This window comes from Kwoniella dejecticola, chromosome 5 (assembly GCF_000512565.2).
Source record: "Kwoniella dejecticola CBS 10117 chromosome 5, complete sequence".
NCBI classification, from domain to species: Eukaryota; Fungi; Basidiomycota; class Tremellomycetes; order Tremellales; family Cryptococcaceae; genus Kwoniella; species Kwoniella dejecticola.
This window is the reverse complement of record NC_089305.1, coordinates 1,630,787-1,655,948: the sequence shown is the minus strand read 5'-3', so window position 1 is coordinate 1,655,948 and position 25,162 is coordinate 1,630,787. Positions and strand designations below refer to the sequence as shown.

Sequence of the window (25,162 nt, the reverse complement as noted above, 5' to 3'; positions counted from 1 at the left end):
TATGCCCGGCTTTATCGGGGAAACGCACCACGTTGTTGATGTGTGATACCACGCATGCCTACTGATCAGCGGAATGAGCACTTGTTGACTTGATTTAGGCTCGAGGTCAGCTCAGCTGGTAACATCAACCAATCCTTACACGCTTAAATCATGAAATAGCTTCAAAACATAGCGAAAGCGTCATCAGCATATCTTGACCTCACCTGCTGATCCTCATCCTTGACACCGCTACACACCGGCCTGGCTCGCTCCTCATTCCCGTAAAATGGCCAGTCATCGACCTGCAGTGCTTACCGATCAACCTTATACAGACCCTAATCCCCTTCCTTCATCAGTCCCCCATGTTGACGAATTAGGGGTAACATCTGCTCCATTGAAGAGCGCTTCATTCTTCATTGGGCAACATTGCAAGGAGGTCAACGGTCAGTCAGACTCGCTATTATCAGCGCCGAGATAGAACTGATCCCCTTCGCAAACGTTAACAGAGGATTTCATGCTATGCAAACAAGAGAACCGAGATCCAGCGCACTGTCTATCGGAAGGCAGAAAAGTTACGAGGTGTGCAGCGGATGTGTGAGTCAGATGTTCAGCGATTTACAGCAGGCGGCTGACTCCCTGGCAGTATTGGCAAAATAAAAGAATCATGTTTGGAAGAATTCAACTCTCATTGGCAATGTTTGGAAAAGAATAACCAGGTGCGCAAACTCCTCTTTGATAGAATGGTATGGTTCGCTCATGGCTTGTGTAGTATTTCCAAGCATGTCGAAAGCCAGAAAAGGCTCTCAACCAATGCGTCTTCACGAAATTAGTGAGTTCGATTGGTTGTGAAACATCGCTTACGCCCAGAAACTCTCCAAAACTATCCCAGGCTCCCCGGAAGGTCAACCGCAAATCCACGAAAAATCCTCGCCTATCTTCACCCGGGTACAAAAGTAGAGGTATCATGACATGCAGCATATTATACATTGGAAGAGATATACAATGGCCTTCGACGCCTTCGGCAGCCTATTCATCGTCTCGCTCTCCCCGTAATCTCTTCTCGTCATCCCGTCTTTCGATATCCTCATCTTCGCTGCGGTCTCTCTTCTGTCTATCTCGTTCACTTTCCTCTCCTCTTGGTACATCCGCTCCTGCCATACCCAGACCACCAACAGCAGCGTATGTGTCGAATTGTATTTGAGAACGGAGTCGCTCTTGTTCTTGCCGACGCTTCTCTTCCTCGAGACGCTGATGTCCCCAGCCACCTGACAATTAGCGATTGTCTAGCAGATAGCATGACTCACCTCTTCCACTATCATATTCCTGTCTAAATTCGTCTCTCACTTGACCACCGCTCTTCCCTCTTCCAAATTGTCTGCCTTCTTTATATCCAGGATCTATGTCGCATCTAATGACCCGTTCGTCTAATTTAGTACCTGAGATATACCTCAGACAGTCCACTGCTTCCGAGTGTAGGAAATATTCGACGAAAGCAAAACCACATGGGGTCCTGCGACAGTCAGCATATGCAGTCCTTGACCTGAACTCACTTTTGATTTCGGTCAAGACCCATGATTATCCTACATCATGATCAGACTCTTGCGCGAACCTTTCAGACTTGAGGACCTACCTCTTTACGCCTCCACCCTCTTCGGGCCGAGAACAGGTTGAGAAGACTGCTATCTGATCAGCACCGAATGATAGGAAAGGGCAGACATGATGAGCGTTCTACTCACGTTCGTACATCTGCGCTTCTGTTGTATAAAAACTTAGATTCCCAACATACAACGTACTTGACTGTGCCAGAAGGCGTCGTTCAGTCTCACGGTCGATCTGTGGACTATCAGCTAAAGAATGGAATGAGATATATGGAAGACACTTACTTCCGACCTATTGTCCCGGTAAGAGGATGGTTGGTCCAGAGGGGTGACCACCTGCGCCATGCTGGGAGTTGTAATGCTTGCGATGGTGGTAAAAATCAAAGTTGAGTGAAAGAAGAATAGCCGCAATACCAATGGCTAATGTGCCAGTGATGATAAACAGAAGGAATACACCGTGGGAAACTATCAAGGGATGACCTGCATACACGCGTCTGTTGTCGATGACATGTTCAATTGTCGATCTATGAATCAATGATTACTACTTCAACTTGTTCTGTGATTGTACTCGCCCTCAAACAGTGACAGCACCGTTCAGCAATCTCTGCAACCCCTCCCTGATCCAAGCTCTCACCCTTACCGACTGTACGAGCTGCTGGTGTACTATCTCCGGTGAAGCGTCGCATAAAAACCCTTCATGTCCGACAACACAGACCTCAGCGATGCCGATAAGGTAAGATTTGCGATCAGGTTTGTGCCATACAAACATTGACGTCCTGCCCGTAGATCCGTCTCAAGCGCTTAGCCAGACTCGGCACTTCTACTACCACCCAACAAGGTGGCTCCGCTGCGTCAGAGGAACAAGCTTCGCCCTCCCAATCTTCCTCCACAACCCATACTCCGGCCTCAGCAGGATCACGGCTGCTTGCGACGCCGCCTGCAAACCCTGCCAACCCTTCCTCCGCGCCCTCGTCATCCAGTCGTCCAACGAACAGCGCCGCTGCAAAAATTCCGGTAGCCGAAAGTGCTGTCAAACCCTCGCCATTAGCTCTGGGAAAGCGACCAGCTTCGACGACTCCTATCGCTGAACCTGTAGGGCCAAGGGTGGTGTCTTCCAGAGGGACTGCTAATCTGGTCAAGGTGGATTTTGCGCAATGGCAGACTGAGAAAGTTGAAGATGTTTTCTCAGTTACCCTCAGTGTGAGTACCTTCGCCGCTAGGCTGCGCTGACGTTTGTCAGAAACGAAAAGCTCAGGAAAGCGATTGGGCATTATGCTGGTTGAAGGGGTTGACAGAGGAATTGAGAGAAGAAGGTGCGTGCTTCCCCCTACTTCATCGCTGACGACCATACAGGTCATCCACAACCGCTCGAAACAGGCATCGATCTGGCGGATCGGCTTCTTATCGCTCGTCTTTCCCTTGATACCGCGACTATGGCTTCATCGTGAGTCAATTACGCCAGGGCGAAGCTGACATGAAGTGATGATCCCGATGCTTTATCTGTGTTGGCTGGGCTGCCGACCGGCGAGACGATTTTTGAGTACCTGACGGGATGTTGGAAGAGATTATACAGGGCCAATCGAGAATCTCATAAATACGTACGTCCCCTTACGCTACAGCAACGCTAAATATACACAGTCATTCAGCACGCAGGAGAAAGCGTCATGGGCAGCTGCTTTCGACAAGCTGAAAGCCTTGATAATATCATATTGCGGAATGACCCTGGAGGATCCCTCTATGTTCCCGCAACCGCAAGAGTAAGTCTGAAGTCCTTAAATTGTCAGCTTACAACTTGTAGCAAATCTGTCGGACCAGCCGAGTTCCTACCACTTCTTCTCTCGGTCACTGCAGGTGCAGACTCTAATGGAGACCAATACACCACTTCCGTTCAACGACCGGCTCAAATGTCTTCTGGCGCCCTCACAGGCGCCGACTTACTCCCTTTCCTCAATGATTTGGCGATCGGTTTTCCTAGCGAGACGATGACGGATGTTATCACCCCCACTCTGAGCTTGTTCTTCCAGGAATGGTATAAGATTTCGCCCACTCCAGATATTTTGGGCAGTGATTGGAGGCGATATCTAGGAGCGGTCGCACTGCTCGTACAAGTCAAGTCAATCGCTGCAATTGTAAGTCTGCGTGGAAGTGGAACAAAGCTGATGGCAGCTTCCCACACTTCCTATCTGGCTCGCACCTGACGTCAACGCCTCGAAACTCGAATGGCAATCACTGCTGGGACCACTGACGAGGCTGAGTGTCTTTCCCCGCGAATTTGTAAGTGAACTGTCGTGGCATCGAGGGCGATACTGCTGACACTCCTGATTCTTAGCCGGACATTTGGAAAACTTACTTCTCAAATCCGACCGAACGCAAGAAAGAAGATATCGATGCGAACAAGAGCAACTTGAGGTATACTCTGGGAGGTCTGCATGTAAGCAAGTCAGCTATAGTGAGCCGATACAGGGCTGAGGTCGTTTCTAGACATCCTTATTCAACATATATAATGGGATAGTTAGAGCATCACCAGATTCTCGAGAGGGTATCTTGGATTTCTTCGCTCTGACTATCAAGCTCAACGAGAAAAGGGCAGGAATGAGGGTACGTATTGCCAAGCGGGATCTCGCTAATAGATTAGGTTGACCCGCGGACCGTTTCTTCGGATGGTTATATGACCAACCTTTCTGTGGTTCTTCTGAAGCTTTTCGAGCCCGTCATGGACGCTCAATTCTCAAAAGTACGTAATGAGTGATTGATACCCCGCTCACGGATGTCAGATCGATAAAGTCGATCCTGCCTACTACAAATGCTCGAAACGAATTGATATTACCGAAGAGACCAAGATAAGGGGGACGAAGGAGGAAGCGGACGAATATTTCACCAGCGCAATGCAAGTGGACGCAAAGCCAAACTTCATCTCCGATTTGTTTTTCCTCATGAATGCATTCATTCATTTGGGCATCGTCAAAACCATCGGCACACGCGAGAGGGCGGAGAAGAATATGTCCGAGATAGAGAAGGAGTTGAAACGGGCTGAAGCGCAAAGGCCATCCTGGGCGGGCGTAAGTCCATGATCTTTATCAATCACAATCGCAACTAACGCTTCTTTCAAAGAATGCTGCCATGGAAACGCAAGGCGAAGCAGCCGTCAAGAAACTGAAGGTGAGCTCACAATTAACGGCAAAGCTGACATACAGAGCGATATCGCAACGTTGCACGCGTCCATTCATGCATATGATACGCAATTGCTGGATCCCGCTCTCGTCCGTTTGACGGTATCCTTCATGGGCTTCTTGATGACTTGGTTAATCCGACTGGTGGACCCTTCACACAGACACCCGTCCATACAGATAAAGTAAGCCGTTCTCATCGTTACTTCGCTGACCACCGCCAGGCTTCCACTTCCCGCGGAAGCATCTTTGGAGTTCCGAATGCTCCCAGAGTACCTCTTTGACAACGTAACAGAGTATTTCGATTTCCTGGCACGGTGAGTCGCAAGACCGCAAGTGACCGTGGCATGAGCTGATCGCTCCATAGTTATCACCCTGATGCCTTGGACGATGTGGACAAGGACATACTTATCACCTTTGTCGTTGTCTTCCTGTCCCCTAATTACGTTAACAATCCTTTCCTCAAGGCCAAACTCGTATCCGTATGTCTCAGAAGCAAGCAAATGCGTTATTGTTCCTCGCTGATCATCCTGCGTATAGATCCTTTCTTATGGTCTCTGGCCGACGGGATATTGGCGCAAAGGGGCTCTGTTTGACCGATTAAGCATACACGGCTTGTCAACGGAGTATCTCATGCCGACCTTGATCAGATTCTTCATTGGTGAGTGATCGTCGAGACAAGCATCACTGACGAGGACCAGACGTTGAATCGACCGGTGGGCATACGCAATTTTGGGGTGAGTTGAACTCTGCTGTCCGTTCTGGGCCAGAAGAGAGGGGCTGATCGCTTTGCCAGATAAATTCAATTTCCGGTATGTGATAGCCACAATTTTGGATGAGTCGTTCTGATGGACAAGCAGACGTAATATACAACGTATTTTCAAGTCGATGTGGGAGAATCCCCTACACCGGGAGGCCTTCGTCAAAGCTAGACAGTAAGTAGGCACATTCGCCCAGTGCGAAAGCATCGACTAATGATCGGCTCAGCGATGACTTCGATCAATTCGTTCGATTTGTTAATATGTTGATGAGCGACACAACATTCCATCTGGAAGAGTCGCTTACCGGGATGGCCAAGATATCCGCCATCCAGAGTCAGAAAGCCGATACCGATGCGTGGGCTGCTCTACCTCAAAACGAGCGAGAGGATCAAGAAAGCCAATTGCGTTCAGCAGAAAGTTCCGCGCCCTTCCATACTCAGATGGGTCTGGAGAACGTCAAGTTGATACGCGACATCACGGCAACTACCAAAGAACCATTTGTGGCTTCAGAGATCGTTGACCGGCTGGCAGCCGTGAGTTCGGTAAAAGAGGTCGATGCTGAGATCAGCTGACGCATTCGGGCAGTCCTTGGACGAAAATCTCGCGGTTCTTGTTGGTCCTAAGATGTCGGAACTCAAAGTTGCTAATCCCGAGAAATACTCATTCAAGCCCAAGGACCTACTCGCTGCCATCGCACAAGTTTATCTAAATCTAGGCAATGAAGCGGATTTCATACGCGCGGTCGCCAACGACGGCCGAAGCTATTCGAAGGAACTATTCGAGAAATTCGCTCGACTGCTGAAAAATCGAGCAATCATGACTGATGCTGAGGTTGCCGAGGTGGTGAGCTTTACTCAGAAGGTCGAGGATATGCGGGCGACCATTCAGATGGAGGACGAACGAGAAGTGCCGGACGAGTTCTTGGGTAAGTCACCCGTGCACCATTCATAGGCGAGGCTGATCATCCCTTTTTCTAGATCCTCTTCTGTCGACCTGTGAGTATACTTCCCTTTTCAGAAAGAAATGAAGCTAACGATGCCTCAGTGATGAAAGATCCTGTCATACTACCTGTTTCTCGAGTCGTCATCGACCGAGGAACAATTCGGACCGTCTTACTTTCCAAGGAAGTCGATCCTTTCAATAACGTGCCGTGAGTGATTTTTAGCGATCAAGCGGCAACATGACCCGCTCACGTTGCAGCAAAAGTCTCAAATATGAGGAATGTATTCCCGATACCGAACTCAAAGCTAAGATAGACGCTTGGCTTGCCGAGGGCAACACTCAAAAGGCCGCCGATGTCATGGACGTAGACCAACTGTAGATTAGCATTCTATCCTTATTTTATCATCATTGACGAGAGACTTGTATATCGTGACGTCATGCATATTCCATCACACGACTTCGGTTTATGAAAAGCAAATCAGATCCATGCCATTTGCTTTGTCGTCCTCTCATTAATATCGCAAGCTTTACAGGATAAACATCGTCATGCCTTGGCAGAAAACTTTGTAAGAATCTAGGGGTCTGTCACGACGTTGTTTTGAGCTGATCGCCAAAATGCAGTAACCTTCCGGCTCATACCAAGGGCATGCACCTTGTGAGTGTTGCCGAGCAATTGACCTTGACATATACATATAGAGTCTGACATGTGTTCTCTCATGCAGGTAACGAGTCATGTCTTGAGAGAATGTGAAGAAGGATTGAAAGGTATAGACATCGGTATCTTCACGCTACACTGTTTGCACACTTCAGCAGGTCTGACGGTGCGTTTTGTCATCCTGAGCCGCTACTTGACTGAGCTGACACGAACTTCTCATTGTAGGTCAACGAGAATTGCGATCCGTGAGCTGGCTGCTGATCAATTCGATACATCTGATCCGGGCTGATGGGTATATACGGTCTGCAGCACCGTACGGACTGGTGAGCGTATACCAAATCCAAAGAATCAAGTGGAAGCTGACAACATGTGAAAGATATGGACATGGCAATGGACACCATTGTTCCCGAGTCTTTACCTTGGGAACACACTGATGAGGGCCCCGAGTGAGTGGAGCACAGTCGCCACGACTTTGAACATAGGTTGGCTGACACTTCGGGTGACTTAGCGATTCCGTGTCCCACTTGAAGACATCCCTCATTGGCAATTCCGTCACCCTTCCTATATCGAAAGGCAAACTTGTTTTCGGTACATGGCAAGGTATATATCTAGCTGAATTTAGACACAGCGGTGCGGGATGGGGTGGTAGAGGTCAAGGTAGAAAGGTCATAGCGACTATTCTGTGAGTGCAGAGGTCGGTTCAGCATCCTGAAAGGAGCAAAAGGCTAATCTTTCGAGCATAGGCCATGATCAGAGCGATATATAGACGGCATAGATGTATATGCATGACTTGTCATATGAGTGACCCTGTGAACTGGACAACGGACCATCCCTTTCTCTCCCATACGTCATCTAACCGACCTGATTCTCCTTGGTCAGTATGGGTCCTCAGTTCATCTTCCAACAACGCTGCTGCAGCTTTCCTCTTCACCTGTAACCTTAAGCCCGCTCCTAAAACGTCCACCACAGCCAGGCTTGCATTGAGCCCGTACACCATTGTGGCGGCGTAGAAGAAATTGGCATTTCCAGTCCCAGTCAAAAGCCAAAGCGAATGTAAGAGCGGAAGGAGAATGGAGGTGTAAAGGTGGACGGTCAGAGTGAACAGTGGGTGTCGCAAATCTACGCGAGCAGATGTCAGTGGGAGCGAAGAACCGGATGGTGAACAGACAACTCACTCGAGACGACATCGGGAAAACAGCCCAACAAGCCTGCCCAAAGAGCCATGTCGCCTAAAGCGGGATAGCTTTTCCATGTGCTTATGATACCTACCTGAACCATGATCGCGAACAAGGGATCGTCGGACAATCGTAGGCAAACAGGAGCCACATAGATCAGGTTGTGCAGCTGAATGCCGGGTTCAGCTTTCCACTGACACAGATTCTCGACGAGCGCAAAAGACCTACTTGGAAGACCCCAAGGAAGAAAGTCCTGAAGTGATCGAACATCTCGGTGAAGAAGTACCACCACATCCCCACATTAGGTGTTAAATCCGTCACGTTGACGCTGATAGCTGAATCAGCAACAGTCCAGTGCTCCGACGCAGACCATGCTTACACGACACCCCATGATTGCCCAATCCAACTTTGACCAGCAATGAGGAAGTTCAAGCCGGTGAATCCTGCATTAATCAGGATATAGATAAGAGCATTTCGAAGCACGGAAGTCGAGGGTCGACGTGCTGTCTTTCGGTTGAGGAGCATAGCGATGGGCGGTAATAGAAGCAGAGGGTAGACTGCAGTATGAGAGACCAACGCGAGGAGGATTGTCGCACCTAGTGACTGACCTGCGGGCACAGATGATAGTCAGTATGGAGTGGATTTACATAAAGTCCCCTCACCTTCTGCAGCCAAGGCAATGGAGCCGAGAAGGATGGCATTATCAATGTTCGTTGTAGATCTAGCGAGACATGATAGCAGAGTGTATGGGTTGAACATGAATCTGCGCATAAATGTGATCAGTCACTTCGGTCTGTTCAAGCGTCTCCCACATACAAGGTTACAATCAGAAATTCCCTCCGTGGATCTCGATCTTTACTTCGAGCCTTCCAGATCTTTACCAGCATTAGAGCGCTAGCAGCATCAATGAGGGCCCAGAATATGGCAGTGAGGGCGTATGACGATGCAGGTACTATATAGGTAAAATACGCTAAGTATAATGGTGACTGCATGATCTGTCAGCTCGAGCCGATATGTGCAGGGAGAAGGGACAAACGTGATAGAACACCCCTCCATCGTAAGGGTTGCTTCCCCGGGCATATATGAATGCGCCCTCGTGCACTATGCTTACCAGCATCAGAATGATTCACACCCTCAGATTATGTTCCAGCACTCACGGCTGCGAAAAGAAGTCAACGGGGTCGACAGTTCGGGCCTGCGTTCCAAAGCGTGACACAGCGAAGGAACACCGAAGAACAGAGACAGTCGTATGACAGTGGCCGCTATGAGGACACCTTGAGGGGATGTCGCATATCTGCGCAGCCTATTTGACTGCATCCCTATCGTCGAGTCGCGACTAGCAGTGCTTGCTCGTTACGCTTAGGTAGTCGAATAGATGTGATCGCTGAATGATGATGAACAAAGCAAAGAGGTTGGACGCGACGTGGACCGATATGGGCAAAAATCACAGTTTGAATCCGACGGAAAGACCAATGTACCGGCAGTTGAGCTGATGTGAGCAGCAATACAACATCATGAGAGGACTACTCGTATGCATATGAAAGCCTCCTCACCCGCCCAACCACTAAACATGCATGAGCGTGAATGGGTATCTGCTCGCGAATGCATTGCTGAAAGAGACCAGCCGCTTGTGTTAGCAACAAAAACTACAGCACTTGGGATTCCCAAATGCCCACTTTGGTACTGACCAAGCGACATCCAGCTTAATTACGCAGATCTGACGGGATGCGATGCTTTCTGGATTCTATGACCGTAGATGATGTCCCCCTCAGCCAATTCGTATTCGTGGCTCGGGATCACACATGAAGAGTGAAGATATCATGACATGTCGTAAATATGGTACAAAGTTGGCCGGTCCACCTGTTATCCACTTCCATCCATCCTTCTGATTGTGCCTCAAATCGTTGAGGAGCCGTATTTGCGTCAAGCTGTATTCCGGCACTTCTGACAGGAAATGCTGGCATACAGTGCGATAGCGCATGCTCTCTCGTGATCTATGGAAATCCTAGCGGCCCTATCGTTCTTCGGCCGTCTGTGACGGATTTGCGACCGGCGCAGCTTCTTGCTCTTCATCCTCGTCGCTACTTGTACTCTCGCTACCGCTGGTGAAAGATGTTCCGTCGCTCTCTGTGTCCTCGGTGTCCTCCTCGTTATTATCCGGATCCGCAGCCGTTCCTGGGGGTGAGTGACTGTCTATTATTGGTCCCAGACTGCTTGTCGGGTCGTGTGGTGCATCAAAGACACCCAAACCCAGGTCCTGTTCAGACAAGGACACAATTTTAGCCATTGCTGACCTCGCAACGAATATGTGCCATAGATACAGCAAGAAGTCGCGGAGAATAGGCAGTATCAGTGACTGACCATGGCAACAGCCTGCCCACCATTGATTTTCTCCATGTTCACTGAATTCGGATCTTTGGCTGCCTTCTCTAATAATTGCTGATTAGAGTCTCTGAACAAAGGCAAGAAAGCTCGTGCCCGAGCCAGAGCTATTTGAGACAAATGGACTAGTCATCAGCACATGGCTGCGTCCTTCTGGAGAACAGATACTCACCGTCGCTTTCAGGTAACGCCGTCGGTCTGCTACGTGAGTCATTAGACATCGGCGTGATTGGGTTGAGGGGAGCATCAGGCCGGTTGGATTGTGTGATAGGTGTCGATATGTTGGAGAGAAGGCTGGCTACCCGTCATCATGATCTTGATGAGCATTCCGGTTGGACTACTGAGATTTCTGCCGTTTCTATCATCACTCACAGAGGCGGGACTGTCTTTCTTCCGAAGATTCGACATCTAACTTCTCTCGCGGTGTTTCAGGCTTTGTCATACTGTCAAATTGCGCAGAAGTTCTTTCAATGCCTATCGACCCTGGGATTAGAGTCGTCCAATTCCGAATTCTGCTCTGATTTGCCGGGGTAACCTGAGGAATCTCAATTAAACCAAGTCAACACTGACAATGACCGCGCTGAAAAAGATTTACCGGTGATCGACCTCCACTTCAGTCGATCTCCTCTAAGCTCATTTTCTCCACATCAAATGACCTTAAATCGTTCTGTTTGACTTAGCCAAGAGCATTATGAGCTTTCTGATACGCCCAGCACGATCCATAGCATCCATCTCACCGACGCAACTACAACAGCACATTTCGACGCCGCCCATCCATCCGTTGCGCCTCACGGGACTGATCTCTTCCTGGCCAGCTCTCAATCAATGGCGCTTATCTGATGGATTACAAAGTATACGGAAGGCGGTGGGCGAGGACAAAGCCGTAGAGATAGAGTTGGGCAAGAAAGGTCGAGGATATCTGCATCCTGATTGGCAACGAGTGACTATGGGATTCGGTAGGCTCAGTTCCAGGCTATACTGGCGTATCAACGTACTCCAGCTGAGAGATTGGCAAGCTCAGGTATATTTCTCGATGCCTTTATTCTGGATAGGGTGCCATCGTCCGTACCGAAATCGCAATTACCTTCTGCGTACCTGGCTCAATCAGATCTTCTGGATTCCTCGCCCGAATTGGCCCGAGCGGTACCGCCTTTGCCCCACTTTTACGTCGGCAGAGAAAAGAGCCTATATCGCCGGACAGTCTGGATAGGTCCCGAACATAGTTTCACGCCGTTCCACAAAGATCCATATGTTGGCATATACTCTCAGAGTAAGTCACGACGGAACATTCAGCTGGAAGCACTCACTGATGAATGTACCTCGATAGTTGTAGGCAGCAAAACATTCCATGTGTTACCACCGGACGCAGCTCAATACCTCTCCCCGTCCAATCTCGCTAGGCATACGAACACCTCGCAGATACCGCTGCCTGTGTCACGTATATTCTCCAATGCAGCGCATATGCATCAAGAAAAGGACGACCATGCCGATCTGCCTCGCGGAATCCTGGATACATGCCGCAGCAGTCTGGAGAAGGCTTTCGCCATGGAAGGAGCTTGTGCAGTAGAGCTGCAGCCAGGCGACTCGGTCCTAGTACCAGAAGGTTGGTGGCATGCAGCTGAAGGTGGAGATGGACCTGGTGTGGGAGTGGGCGCATGGTTTAGATAGATTACTACGGTTGAAAGGAAAAGATTTTCGCAGTTGTACCATGTAGAAGAAAGAGCATTTCTAACCGAATCATTGTCATATGAATACATCTTCTCAGGTGAATACGAATACCACCGAGTCAAGCCAACAAGCCAAATATGAACCAAGGAACCTGAGATCATTCTGGTACAAGGACCCATACACACTGCTCTCCTCCAATTTTTTCTTATCGGGTCGCATGTGTGCTGAACAGAATATACAATCTAAACGAAGAAAGCGAGGTAGATACTGGAGACGGCGGTAGCAGCCATGACTGCGTAACCGGTAGCGTATACGCCCTTGATGGTGAGACCTGGGAAACAAAGGCTTGTCAGCGCTGCACAGATTATCGCTTCATCATCGTTACGCCTGTCCTCTCCCGCTCGCCATCATTAACAATTTGCATCAGCGTACTGCCATGAACCATAAATTCCGCATGATTCTTATCCCACTTCTGCAAGTATGTGTCAGAATAATGAAGAGATACTCACCCTTTCCAACATCCCAGGACAAATGTCTGATACCGTTGAAAGTGTGGAAGGTGAACGGAACTGCAAATAGGAATTTGAGGCCACCCTTGACCCATGTTGGAAGATCAGAGACGAGAGAGATTAGGTGAGCAGAGTCGATAATGGGGAAGACAGGATGAAGGAGGTAGGCGAGGGCTCCGGCATATAGAGCACCAGAAAGAGCGACACCGGTCACTCGATTGGCAATCGATAAAACCCATGTGACCTAATGATACGAATATATCAGCACAGTCGTGGCTTTCCGGATGGTATCGGATAGCGAGGTACTCACTTGAGGTTGGTAAATGGTCGCATGAGGAGAGTTTGGACGATGCTGTCGTTGAGAGTTGAGGTATGAGATGCTTTCAGCTGGAGTCATGTTCTCGGTAGACACAAATCTGTATTTTGTGGGATACCAGAATTAGCGACGTCCCTTTTCGGATTGTCCACCCGTCACGATCTGCCATCTCCACTGCCTGCTCCATCTCTCCAGCTCCTTGCATTATATTTCTGCGTCTGTCCCATGGAGGACTTCATCATCAGCCAGATGTTTGTAACACATCGATTGACTCGCGAGTTCCGCCCGATTTCCCTTGACTATTTTATTCCCATCGATACACCCTTGGCAGTCCTCCTCCCATATATCCAGAGACAGATATTCACCTTCTTTGAGCAAGCATCAACCCAGGAGCGGATGCCCTAAGCATCGAAGCTATCATGACAAGGGTGCATCAGCTTTACACCGGTCAACGGATTACATTCTTGGTCAGGTATTAAACGCACGCTTCGCAGCCGCTCGGAACAAGCTTTGTCGTACAAGGGAGGCTGACATGTTGAGAAGCGGGACTGAGATGTGATGACAGAGACGACAATGAAAGCTATAATGACTCGTTGGAGATATGCAGGAGGGAAGCTTGAATGAGTCGCATTGATGATCGAGAAACCCGATTTGGTATTGTGATGTTGCTATTCGCTGAATTCAATTTCATGCTTATAACCCACCACGTGGTCGACACTTGTTGTCTCGGAAGAAATCGGAAAAAGAGCCCATACCAAATGGCATATTGTGGCAGCGATCACTATGTCAATGCATGGACGAATGCAATGTATGGTTCCAATCATGATGCCTCTGCATGTGTTTGCTGTAGTCGAAGCGCAGCAACCTCCTCCTTCAGCTTCTCTCTCTCGGCGCGCTTGAGCTCTCCCTGCTCCCTTTGTTGCGCTATCCACTGATCTTTATCTCGAGCCGGTTTCGCGTTTCTAATGATCGTCAATTAGCGGGGTATTCCGGATCTTGAACTCCAGGTGACTCACCTTCGATGTATCTTTGATTTGAGATGTGTTTCCCATTCCTTGATACTGAGAGAATATGGTCTGCCAGGCGACGAGCATATTTCGCATTCTCTTCGAGCGTTTAGGTCTTGTCGACTGGGCACGGACTCAGCGCGACCTATATATGAAGGAAATGGTTGACTCACTCCGCGGTGTCTGGCACTTTGCTGTTGTCTTCATCATCCAGTACCTCAAGCAGTGCTGATGCATCCAGATGACCAATATCACGGTGTTTGGGCAGTGGTTCTCCATTCATGAAAGCTAGAGCGCAGTATAAGCTATTGTGAATTTGCCAAAATATCTGATTGCAAAACCCCGATTTACACTCACACGTTAAGATGCTGACTGCCGGGTTGACACCCGGTTCTCCGCCATTGACCACATACACATTTACCTCTCCACCCAGAGATCTAGCTTCTTTCACAGCCGGCAAAAGCTGTTTCTTGATCCATTTGAGCTGAGATTTAGCGTATTGATGCGTTGACAATTTTGTCCTTTCGAGAGCGGGTGCATATGCTGGATCTCTCGCGGGCTCGCATTGAGGCAGTTCCAGCGCTGCGAACTCCTTGTATCCTGTAGGAGCGATATCAGGCGTCATTTTCCCGTGCTATTGAGCAGCCATATGACAATATACTCACCAATCGATTGAAAAATACCCTCTGTATGATCTGTAGCTTCCGCAGTTCCGTATATGCGCTCTGCGATCCCCCTTAGCTCCACTATCTCACGAAGTAGACCGTTCTGCAGTCACCTGGGGTGAGTGATATGACTGTATCCTAGACGAACACAGACAGCTCACTTCGACCATTTTGTCCACCCGCTTGTCCAAGCGTGGACGCAGAGTATCCAGAGGCTCGTAAACCCAAAAAATCAGCGTGCGGAACCTGGAAGCCGTGTCAATCGCGCTCACTGCTTGCAAATCGTTCAGAAGTGTAGTACAGATGGCTTACCTTGCTTCCCTTCCTGTACCTTTGACTTCGCCTTCGAGATCTCCAGCCGCTTCTTGCGATAGCCCGCGCTCCCACCACCTTTCCAAAGCTCTTCTGACTTTCCTGCCATCGCGCCAATGCCATCTTCCACCTTCTTTGGGATCCAGCATCGATAAAAGCCGGTGCAGAGCTAATAATTTCGAGTCCTCATCTATAGTAGGACGACTAGATCTTGAGCTGGATGCCTGAGGTGGGTTATCGCTCGTGACTTCTCTGGGCCAGATCGGGTCTTGAGTCCAGAATGTGTCTAACAGCTTGGCCATATCGTCGTCAAAATCGGCAGGAGCAGATGGACGCGAACATGGAGGTGTCCAACGCAGCGAAGGTGAATCAGCGGGCGATTTGCCCTTTGCGGTCGCAGGACCGGGGCGATCAAAGGACAGCTCAGACGGTGGGAAGAGGAAATGTTGAATGAAGTAGTGTGTTCCTCCGCAGATGATCGGTAACATATCTGAAGGCAGAGTAGCGATCTACGACGTAAGTGCAATCAATCATCAGCCATACGCACTGCAGCGTATGGGAGCAAGGACCCAATGCACTCACCTTCTTGTCTGCTTCGTTGCACCATTTTCCAACTTCCCAGCTTCCTCCTTCGCCAGGAGAGACCATATCCAAACCCCAGTGCTCTACACCGCCCATCTCTTCTTCGGTGACTTTGTTCGTTATGACATCGAGACCTTTGTAGAGCTGCATCGAGTCGGCCGAGAGCACGACAGCCGGTGTTATTGCGCTTTCATGATTCCTTGCAGATTGAAGGGATTGAGCCAAAGAGACAGCTAAGTTGGACTTGCCAACCCCGGTCGTACCTATTACCGCGACGATCGGTCGCTGGTTCATTCGCGCAGACACCGCCATGATTGTCTTCAGCTTATGTCTGAGCATATGTGTGACATGCTCAGGCCTTCATGTTCATCTATGCAATGAGTTTGAAGTGCAGCAAGCATGACGTCGGTATGGCCTGTTGACAACTTTGAAAAATAGGAAATAACAACAACAAACGCAAAGTGGAGGTCACCGACAAGCAAGATCCAGAATGCCCAAGTGGGCAATCATGGACAACGACGATATTTAGCAGTCATGACTTACATCTGTATTGTACTGACCAATATGGATTCTCATCCAGGATATGAGAGGGCGCGAAGAACAGAAATCTTACAACCTAAAATATAGACAAAATTCGAGAAACGGGTATGAGACAAAAGTGGTTATCATTACAGATCCATCGCTTCATCCTCCTTGGTCGTTTCACTAGTCTTCATCTCCTTCTTTTCGGCGGCCGGCTCTGATCCCGCTCTTCGTCTTCCCTTCTTCTGCACAACTGTCCATCCATCTTCTTCATCTTCCTCTTTCACCACTTCCAGGCTACCGCTTCTACCTACATTACCGAGCATGGTGGGGGATGAATCTGTACCACCACTGATATGGGCATGCCCATCACCATTCGCCAATTTACCTCTTCTGACCGGGCCTAGCGGACTGACGAAGTCAAACTTCTGTAGAGTAGGTACAGGTGATCCAGAGTCACGAACAGCAGTCTCGTCGCCTGATGGCAGTATTCGCGGTGGGGTGTAAGTACCGCCGCGGCCGCGTGGACTGGATTCTCCCATTCCAGTGAATATACCATTTCTGCGTTTGTCTCGACTGGATCTGCGTGGGGAATTAGGACGCTGAGGAGTAGATAGATTGGGTCGGATGTATGACGCAAGGGATGGTGAAGAGATTCGCTGAGGCGTTGATGGTCCAGTATATCGGGTATTGACGGGTCCGAAAATGCTATGTTCAGTAACAGAGGAATTGCTGGTATCTTCCGGTTCGGCAACGTAAGTCTTTCGTTTCTTTGGTCCAAAGATATTTGCCATTTCTTGTGCTGCTTCACCATTACACGGTCGCTCACGACCTTCACCTTTGCCTTCGAGTACTTCGGATTTGATGACCAGCTTCAGCTGTTTTTCTCGCTCTTCGCTAACCGATCTTAGCTTTTCCACTCGTCTCTCATTCATTACCCAATTGACGGTTTTGTTCCAAGCATCTTTGTCCGCTTTCAGTTGGGCTTTATCGCTCTCGTCGCCTACTCCAGGATGAGTCCGATTATGAGCTGCGAGCGATTCTCTGGCTGCAGCCAGCATATCGAATGTGGTCGGCGATGCAGCATGATGGTATGCGCTAAGCAGTGCCGGAGAGGCAAGCAAGGGAGGATTGGGACGAATGTTCAAAGGGATCAACCTGGCCTTGACGGTGATAATTCTTTCGGTAAAGGGGCATCAGCCGACATTCGGTCGTTTCGAAATAAGGTGATCGCATAAAACCTACGGTGACATGTCTTCACTATATATTCGAACGGGAAAGAAGTGATTGCCTCTCGGTACCGTTCTGCCTTGGAAAAATGTCTTCTTGTCTATTATCTGTGTTTGATAGCTCAGCGAAGTGCGACGAGGAAATGTAGGGTCTCGGCTTACTTTACCGGGCCAGAATCCATCTTCCGCCGTTTCAACCAGTACTATGTCTCCTATCCTAGGTGTCCATCTGCGCCATTCACGTTCTTCCTCTGGCTTCAAATCATGAGTAGCGATAGCTCCCGGATGATGTCGATTCGGTAAAGGTCTGCCTGTCCCATCTTGCTTTTCACCATCTGTGGCGTGCATGCTGGTAAGCAAAACGCGGAGAAAGTGTCATGTTGCTAAACTTGCCAGCTTGATTGTCACAATCCTCGTCCATATTCTCGCCGTCTAATTCCTTTGCAGCTGCTTTTTTGGCTGTACAGCATAGCTCATCCATTGACTTCATCACCCAGTATCGCTTCACAGCTTCTTCCCATCTTGCTTTTACCACACCTTCCTCCAATTTCACTTTGGCGCATGATTCGAACTTGGCGGTCAGCCCATCGAGCCTGGTAAAGGTATCGCATGCTAGGAGATCCAAAGCGGCGTCAAGAGATCCAAGTTGTAGAGTTGGTTGTGGCAAGGAGTCGCATGGTGCGCACTTCCTCTTAGGCATCGCTGAGTTGATGGGAGGAAACGCTCAATCGGATCGTTAGCCGTTGAAGCTAGATCGATTGAGGTATTGTCGTGATGGATGTGAGCGTAAGAAGAGGACAGGAACATGCGCTAGCTGATTTATAAGACCATCGTTGCTGATAAGCCACCGGCTGGATGAGAGAGTGGGATGAAGGTAAGCGTAATGCTGGCTATGGCTTAGTCAGGACTGGATGATGTTGAAGGGGTATACTAAGTGGCAAAGTGAGCAAGAGTGATGAGGAGATCTGCTTATGCAATACCTTTATTATCAATCAAAACAATCAAACGGAGGTCGCCGCTTTTCACCACATGTGGAGCTCCATCATTGTTTCGATATATGCATGTCGAGGTAAAAGTTCAGCGAGTACGAGTGCCTGCAATTGCAAGTATGCTCATGACACTACTCGGCCAGACGAAGACACATACTGCATAGGGTCGTGATTCACCATGGCGAAGAAGAAGCTGTCTTTGAAACGTGAGTCCCTGTCCCGGTCTCAGCAATCGCACTGCTAACGAGATGTGTAGCCGTTCAGAGGGGCTTTGCAACCACATCAACGGCTGCGAAGAAGCCAGAACCGGTTCCCGCTACAGAGGTGGACAAAGGAGGAGACCTAGTCAACCAATCGGACGACGCTGATAAGAAAGAGACAGAGCCCTCATGCAGCTCGCAGGTGGACGGACCTTCCACCGCAAGAACAACAAGTCAGGCTGATTGGGAGGATGAGGGCGCAATAGAGAAAGCAGCTCTGCAGTCGCTCGTCGACAAGCTGCATGAGAAGGGAGAGAAAGAGGTGATTCGCATAGTGAAGGTAAGTGCTTGCGCCCTTGATGAGCGGCAATTGCTTACTTCGTGTGCAGACAATCGAGTACGATCGAAGACTGGCTTCGTCATTTCCCCGTCTAGAATTAGATGGGACTATCAGAGACGAAGTGCTGCATTTGGCGACAAATGAAAATGGCACGATTGCCCGCGGTGAGTATAGTCGCATTGATTTGATCTCCTCTTGCGCTGACCAGTATCCCCAGATCCATCCTTGTCCCAAGTCAGAAGTATCCCTTCCAGCTCACCTGGGATCGAGACGGAGAAGAGCCTTTTGCGATTCTACATCATTTATCATGTCTTGAAGAAACTTGGGTTTCGTGATGAGCGAATCGAGCAGTGCTTGCTGCAAGGGATTGGGGAGACGGAATCTTGGGATCACGCTATGGAATGGGTAAGTTCTGGCCAATGCCTCTTATTTCACCAGCATAAGCAATGCTGATTTACGTCCAGATGTGGACTCATCTGACGGAAGATGAATGTTTACAAAGGGGAGAGTATGCTGTCAAAGAGGGTAAGTTTGGCGATTCCTTCAACGTGAGCTAAGTCTGACGACATGTAACGCAGAGCCGATCCTGGTTCAGTCAGATGAGCCGCTATTAGAAACACCCAGAGCGCAAACTCCTCCACCCGAGACTGCAGAGCCCGCTCAGCCCGTATCCCAGCCGACATCCTTAGACAACGCAGACCCCATGACGCAGCCAAGATCCTTATTCCAATCTCACGATGCAGATGACAACTCTGACTCTGAGTCCGGCTCTGATGATGATTTCGATTCCAACAAGATAAATGAAAGATGGGCCAAATTGTCACTCGAGCTCGACAATCTGAAGCTAGCCGCCGGAGGCTCCAAGGCCAAGGGAAAGAAAGGCAAAGGTAGCGGGGTGGTTCTGGAAACGCCGGAAATGCGAGCTGTGAAAGAGCAAATAGGCAAGGTCGAGAAGGAGTATTTGTTCAGCCGGAAAGATGCAGGTAAGCCCGCTTCTTCTTCAAGCTGTTGAGTGCGGGGCTCATAAAGGTGTAGATGTCATTCTGAGATCCCTGAAATCGTCGAGGGATGCCGCTGCTCTGGCAGCGAAACTCAAGGGCACCTCCGTCAAGGTTGAAAGTGACAGTGGACACGCGTCAGACGCGAGCGCGCCGGCGGACGTCGCGAAACCAGAAACAGGACCGGATATATTTAGCGGATCTGGAGATGAAGAGGGCGACCTATTCGGAGGTATGCTAGACGAGCCACCGGACACCGCAATGAACGAGGAGCCCTCGAATGCCAATACCTCTATCACCGTTCGGTCTATGAACATCCCCAAATCCTCGTTTGCGGGCAATATACCGAAGAACATCCTCAAATCAGCTGTAACGAAACAGTCCAAACAAGCTGTCTTCACCTATGCCAAGTTGTCTGGCAGTAGTCGCGCAGCTCGAGCGGGCCTCGAAATCCGGTGGTCGACTGGACGACGCAGAGTATGGCGTATGGACGAGATTGCCTGTAACGATATGGCGGAAGCGGAGAATTACATCTCTACCATAGCTCTTAGCGAACTTGCGGCGGATGGCACATTAGTAGGTATCAATTGGCGGACGATGCCACCTGATTTCAGGGAGTTGTGGGAAGAACTGGAAATCAAACGGAAAGAGGACGAAGACGTCGGTAAAAGGGAGACCTGGGCCAAGGTCAAAGCTTTGTACGAGAGAAAAGCTATCGACCTTCCGATCGAAACCAGAACAGACAGCGGTACCAAAGTATCGTCTACCGGAAACTCGACACCAGTGATCGAGAACAACTTAGGTCAGCTTGATCAATTCTCGCAGAAACTGCAAGACGATTTCGAGAGACGTCGGACGTCATCGGCGTATCAGAATATGCTGAAACAGCGAGCAACGTTACCCATCGCATCGTTCCGGGAACAGATTGTCTCAGCGCTTAACGAGTCGCAAATAATCGTGCTAAGTGGTGAGACGGGGTGTGGTAAATCTACTCAGCTTCCATCGTTCATACTGGAAGACCAACTTTCAAAGGGGAAACCATGTAAGATATACGTTACCGAGCCGCGACGGATCAGTGCTATTTCATTGGCCCAACGTGTATCGCAAGAACTGGGGGACTCGGCTGGAACAATGGGTACCAACTCATCCTTGGTCGGTTATTCGATCCGACTGGAGGCGAAAGTCTCCTCTTCGACTCGACTAGCTTTCGTCACAAACGGTATAGCTCTTCGTATGTTGGAAAGCGGATCGGCAGGTGGCAACAAAGGCACGCCTTTCGATGAGGTAACCCATATCATCGTTGATGAGGTTCATGAGAGATCGATCGAATCAGACTTCCTCCTCATCGTGCTGAAGAACTTGCTGCAACAGCGGAAAGACCTAAAAGTGGTTCTCATGTCAGCTACAGTGGATGCCGAGAAGATATCCAACTTCTTTGGAGGTTGTCCATTCCTTTCTGTTCCAGGAAGGACGTTCCCCGTTCAGGTCAACTACCTAGAAGATGCAGTTCAGCTGTCCGATTGGCAAATTAACGAGGATTCTCCCTATGCCCTACGAGGCCGGAACTTCAAACCCGCGACCCAGATGGTGGAATGGAATGAAGAAGGTGCCAAGTCAGACTCCGATCCTTCAGATGGTGAAGACGACGAGGGGAGCAGGTCATCAAATCCCGCCAAATTGTCCTCCGTCAAATATTCCGCCAATACAGTCTCGACCCTGAATTTACTAGATTCGAGACAGATCCCATACGATCTGATTGTCCGTCTTCTGGAGAAGATCTGCTACGAAGACAATTCTTTGATACCGTTCTCTCAAGCTACACTGGTCTTCATGCCTGGTTTGGCAGAGATCAGAAAGCTCACAGATATGCTTCAATCGCATCCTGCTTTTGGTAGTCGGGACTTCGTGGTGTATCCTTTGCACTCCACGATCAGCTCTGAAGGTCAGAGCGCCGTCTTCGATGTTCCGCCGCGAGGAGTGCGGAAAATCGTCATTTGTGCGTGTAGTCCCTGTGTGCATGTCGAAGAATCGCTAAAAGTACAGCGTGTTGATCAATAGCCACCAATATCGCCGGTATGTGACGACATTGTATGGACGTATGTTCGATGCTGACTTCTTGCCGCAGAAACGGGTGTTACAATCCCTGATATCACTTGTGTCATCGATAGCGGTAAACATCGAGAGATGAGGTTGGCGCTGATCACCTTCAGACATGTACCTGTCACTGATTTGCTGTCCGCGCAGATACGATGAAAAGCGACAGCTGTCCAGATTGGTCGAAACTTACATCGCTCGAAGCAACGCCAAACAAAGGCGTGGACGAGCCGGTCGTGTACAGGAGGGATTAGCATTCCACCTCTTCACGAAAGCCAGACATGATACGCAGGTGCGCTATAATGCATCTTCTCTCCTCATTTTGATTCGATCAGGCTCTGACGATGTCTATAGCTTGCCGAACATCCCATACCGGAAATGCTACGATTATCTCTTCAAGACCTCGCATTGCGAATCAAGATACTGAAAGTTCCGCTGGGAAAGACCATAGAGTCAGTCTTGCTACAAGCGCTCGATCCGCCGTCATCAGTCAACATCCAGCGAGCTATCGCTTCTCTCGTCGAAGTCAAGGCATTGACGACGAACGAAGACATCACGCCGATGGGCAGGCTACTATCGAAACTACCCATGGATGTACACCTCGGCAAATTTTTGCTTGTGGCCGCTATGATGCGATGTCTCGACCCTGCTTTGACCATTGCTGCGACGCTCAATTCAAAATCACCTTTCGTGACTCCCTTTGGATTCGAAAGTCAAGCAGCGAATGCGAAAAAGAGCTTCGCCGTGGGCAATAGCGATTTCCTAACTATTGCCAACGTGTTTGACAGTTTCAGAAGAGCTTCCGAGAATCCTAATTTCGTCAGAGTGTTCTGTAAAAAGAATTTTGTCTCATTGCAGGTGAGTCAGCGGTCAATGTTCAAGCAATGAGTTTTCAGCTGATATGTGCGATCACTCTCTTAGAATCTGCAGCAGATCGAGGAGCTTCGTCAGCAGTTGTTGGCGTGAGTCTTGCCAAGAATTAAAAGGATCATACGCTGACTGGTTATTCAGGTATCTGGTCGATTCATCCTTCGTTGACGCCACACCCGAGCAACGCAAAGAAGTCAGCCAGTAAGTATCCATAAGCTGGTATACCGCCTCCACGCTGATGCTTGACCATCGCAGAGCGAGATTTTCGCGCGGTGTGCGGACAAAATTCGTCAATGTCCCACCTCAGTTCAATGTGAACGGAGAAGACGTAAACATCCTAGGAGGAGCTCTAGCTGCAGGCCTTTACCCTAAATTGCTATCACTCGACCCTTCCTCCGGTGGTGGTCTGAAGACCATAATCAACCAACAACCTGTAGCGATCGTGAGTACATCCTTTCTTTTTGACTGGGAGGTCGAGGCTGACCTGATGAGGAATGGCAGCATCCAAGTTCGGTCAACTTCAAGGTATCACGAGCCGAATTCGGCACAAACTATCTAGCATACTTTACTATCATGCAGTCGAGAAGACTGTACGCTTGGGAAACTGGACCGGTGGATGATAAAGCCCTCGCTCTGCTCTGTGGTGATGTTGCCGATTTCAAAGTAAGTCCGCAACCACCTCCCTTCGCCTTGCGGCTTGCTTTGATGTATATTGATTTATGAGCATTGTGGGATTAGATTTCTGCTTCATCCCTTCACATCGATCGGAAGATCCGATATCATGTATGGCCCAAATCAGCCATTGCCATCAAGCTTCTTCGAGAGCAATTTGCCCTGGCGATGTCGACGAGGTTGAGGGGGAAGAAATTGACGGAAAGTCAGGAGAAATGGTTTGAGCTAGGTATGAGAAGCTTGCGGGTCGCGGAGAATGAGGAAGAAGCTAGAGTTGGGCTTGTATAGGACGAGACATAGGTGTGTTGCCCATGATAGATAGAGATACATACATGTATAGATCTAGATATACAATGACATTACCTACATATCCCATCCAGCACAAAATACAGTTTATAGAGAGATCAGTTCGGTTCCGACAGCGATCCTCATTGCCAAACCAGGTAGGGTAAGAAAGTCTTCATGATGATGGACCTTGGTTTTGAGCTCCGGAAGAGCTGTTGGAAGGTTTCGGCTGGACGTCGTACTTATTCACTCGACCAGTATCGTGATCGCAATCATGCGAATGCTGGTGCTTTCTGGGTTTTCTAGCGGGTCTATACAAGCATCAGAACCGATCAATCAGCCTTTTCTTCTTCAACACTGGCCAAGATACAGTTGCATAATGCCGAAACATACCTGGCACGTCCATCACCTGCTCCACCGTCCGATTCGGAACTTTGCGAATCCGAGACTTGAGCGTCACCGTTTCCACCATCTCTCGACCTATGCTTGTGCTTGTGACCTTTCGCTCGTCCGTTAGACTTCGATGGACCGTGTGAATGCTCGTCGTCTGAGGATGAGCACGACGACTCGTCTGATGATTCGTCGAAAGCTTTGGGTTTATGGTATATACAACATACTAACAATCCACGAAGGTATCGATCAGCTCAGCTCGGCACCTCAATGGAGCAGAAGGGAAAAGTCATGGGAATAATGGAAATGGAAGAGAACAACACACTCTTTGATTTCTTCTTGCCCATCCCTTCATTATCGACCGTCTCTTCGCTCCATACCACCCTCTGCTTCTTTAACGGACCACCACGTAACTTCAGTACACCGGCTGGAGGTTGTTCAGGCGAAGAATTCGATGGGCCAGCTTCGATCTCTGTCTGCGCTGTCCCGCGAGCAGGTGCGGATTGTTGACGATTCGTATCGGACATATCTTGGTGTGCGTGATAAAGATGTGCTATGGCTCGACCTGAGAGTAAAGTCTTTGTAGGATATATCTTGGTCAGCTTTGAGATTTTGCTTGTCGTGTGATGCGGAATTGAGCGAAATGACGATGACCGTGAAGCGTAACCTATGGAAGGAATTAAGCGGAAGCACCGTGGGAAACTGGGCAGAGAACGTCATCCTCCATTAGGAGTTAGCCGAAAAAGTGCATCGCAGAGCGAAAAAATCCGAGATATTCATAACTCATCAACATGAGCCGAGTCATCTAAGGTCACTACTGATAGCATATCATAGCAGAAGAAAACCTGGGAGCCC

The 25,162-nt window shown here is 49.2% G+C and overlaps 11 protein-coding genes and 1 non-coding gene across 12 annotated transcripts; 4 read left to right on the top strand and 8 right to left on the bottom strand.

The window, feature by feature from the left end:
• Positions 1 to 265: 265 nt before the first annotated feature.
• Positions 266 to 936, top strand: I303_104712 (uncharacterized protein; the record flags this gene model as incomplete). Its single annotated transcript, XM_065969014.1, has 5 exons — positions 266 to 422; positions 486 to 573; positions 623 to 695; positions 749 to 793; positions 847 to 936. 5 exons carry the CDS (start codon positions 266 to 268, stop codon positions 934 to 936), a joined length of 453 nt encoding a protein of 150 aa, XP_065825086.1.
• Positions 937 to 1,005: 69 nt separating this feature from the next.
• I303_104711 (uncharacterized protein) lies at positions 1,006 to 1,922 on the bottom strand (the record flags this gene model as incomplete). The annotated part of the gene is made up of 6 exons (XM_065969013.1): positions 1,006 to 1,227; positions 1,324 to 1,387; positions 1,530 to 1,559; positions 1,610 to 1,655; positions 1,716 to 1,812; positions 1,863 to 1,922. The coding sequence occupies 6 exons, from the start codon at positions 1,920 to 1,922 to the stop codon at positions 1,006 to 1,008; spliced, it is 519 nt and encodes a 172-aa protein (XP_065825085.1).
• Positions 1,923 to 2,274: 352 nt separating this feature from the next.
• On the top strand, positions 2,275 to 6,826 carry I303_104710 (uncharacterized protein; the record flags this gene model as incomplete). The annotated part of the gene is made up of 21 exons (XM_065969012.1): positions 2,275 to 2,310; positions 2,364 to 2,777; positions 2,833 to 2,890; positions 2,955 to 3,021; positions 3,376 to 3,679; positions 3,744 to 3,851; positions 3,907 to 4,008; positions 4,059 to 4,175; positions 4,352 to 4,636; positions 4,689 to 4,837; positions 4,969 to 5,061; positions 5,112 to 5,226; positions 5,285 to 5,297; positions 5,446 to 5,481; positions 5,541 to 5,556; positions 5,605 to 5,679; positions 5,732 to 6,038; positions 6,091 to 6,430; positions 6,483 to 6,500; positions 6,550 to 6,655; positions 6,712 to 6,826. The coding sequence occupies 21 exons, from the start codon at positions 2,275 to 2,277 to the stop codon at positions 6,824 to 6,826; spliced, it is 2,874 nt and encodes a 957-aa protein (XP_065825084.1).
• A 654-nt stretch (positions 6,827 to 7,480) lies between these two features.
• Positions 7,481 to 7,788, top strand: I303_104709 (uncharacterized protein; the record flags this gene model as incomplete). Its single annotated transcript, XM_018407616.1, has 2 exons — positions 7,481 to 7,548; positions 7,611 to 7,788. 2 exons carry the CDS (start codon positions 7,481 to 7,483, stop codon positions 7,786 to 7,788), a joined length of 246 nt encoding a protein of 81 aa, XP_018262827.1.
• A 107-nt stretch (positions 7,789 to 7,895) lies between these two features.
• Positions 7,896 to 9,594, bottom strand: I303_104708 (uncharacterized protein; the record flags this gene model as incomplete). The annotated part of the gene is made up of 8 exons (XM_065969011.1): positions 7,896 to 8,221; positions 8,278 to 8,446; positions 8,506 to 8,605; positions 8,657 to 8,885; positions 8,940 to 9,040; positions 9,094 to 9,263; positions 9,314 to 9,378; positions 9,435 to 9,594. The coding sequence occupies 8 exons, from the start codon at positions 9,592 to 9,594 to the stop codon at positions 7,896 to 7,898; spliced, it is 1,320 nt and encodes a 439-aa protein (XP_065825083.1).
• A 327-nt stretch (positions 9,595 to 9,921) lies between these two features.
• Positions 9,922 to 10,032, bottom strand: I303_104707. The gene has a single exon (XR_001936506.2). It is a non-coding gene; the product is annotated as a 5S ribosomal RNA (ribosomal RNA).
• Positions 10,033 to 10,291: 259 nt separating this feature from the next.
• On the bottom strand, positions 10,292 to 11,101 carry I303_104706 (uncharacterized protein; the record flags this gene model as incomplete). The annotated part of the gene is made up of 4 exons (XM_018407618.1): positions 10,292 to 10,534; positions 10,639 to 10,766; positions 10,832 to 10,957; positions 11,032 to 11,101. 4 exons carry the CDS (start codon positions 11,099 to 11,101, stop codon positions 10,292 to 10,294), a joined length of 567 nt encoding a protein of 188 aa, XP_018262829.1.
• Positions 11,102 to 11,350: 249 nt separating this feature from the next.
• I303_104705 (uncharacterized protein) lies at positions 11,351 to 12,327 on the top strand (the record flags this gene model as incomplete). The annotated part of the gene is made up of 3 exons (XM_018407619.1): positions 11,351 to 11,615; positions 11,681 to 11,929; positions 11,987 to 12,327. 3 exons carry the CDS (start codon positions 11,351 to 11,353, stop codon positions 12,325 to 12,327), a joined length of 855 nt encoding a protein of 284 aa, XP_018262830.1.
• A 242-nt stretch (positions 12,328 to 12,569) lies between these two features.
• I303_104704 (succinate dehydrogenase, cytochrome b556 subunit) lies at positions 12,570 to 13,686 on the bottom strand (the record flags this gene model as incomplete). The annotated part of the gene is made up of 5 exons (XM_018407620.2): positions 12,570 to 12,658; positions 12,837 to 13,080; positions 13,147 to 13,252; positions 13,518 to 13,566; positions 13,638 to 13,686. The coding sequence occupies 5 exons, from the start codon at positions 13,684 to 13,686 to the stop codon at positions 12,570 to 12,572; spliced, it is 537 nt and encodes a 178-aa protein (XP_018262831.2).
• A 286-nt stretch (positions 13,687 to 13,972) lies between these two features.
• On the bottom strand, positions 13,973 to 16,057 carry I303_104703 (uncharacterized protein; the record flags this gene model as incomplete). Its single annotated transcript, XM_018407621.1, has 8 exons — positions 13,973 to 14,114; positions 14,169 to 14,282; positions 14,333 to 14,447; positions 14,517 to 14,759; positions 14,825 to 14,927; positions 14,986 to 15,070; positions 15,137 to 15,645; positions 15,719 to 16,057. 8 exons carry the CDS (start codon positions 16,055 to 16,057, stop codon positions 13,973 to 13,975), a joined length of 1,650 nt encoding a protein of 549 aa, XP_018262832.1.
• A 329-nt stretch (positions 16,058 to 16,386) lies between these two features.
• On the bottom strand, positions 16,387 to 18,169 carry I303_104702 (uncharacterized protein; the record flags this gene model as incomplete). Its single annotated transcript, XM_065969010.1, has 4 exons — positions 16,387 to 17,419; positions 17,486 to 17,577; positions 17,632 to 17,804; positions 17,863 to 18,169. The coding sequence occupies 4 exons, from the start codon at positions 18,167 to 18,169 to the stop codon at positions 16,387 to 16,389; spliced, it is 1,605 nt and encodes a 534-aa protein (XP_065825082.1).
• Positions 18,170 to 24,092: 5,923 nt separating this feature from the next.
• On the bottom strand, positions 24,093 to 24,834 carry I303_104701 (uncharacterized protein; the record flags this gene model as incomplete). The annotated part of the gene is made up of 3 exons (XM_018407624.1): positions 24,093 to 24,228; positions 24,311 to 24,533; positions 24,633 to 24,834. 3 exons carry the CDS (start codon positions 24,832 to 24,834, stop codon positions 24,093 to 24,095), a joined length of 561 nt encoding a protein of 186 aa, XP_018262835.1.
• Between the last annotated feature and the right edge of the window lie 328 nt (positions 24,835 to 25,162).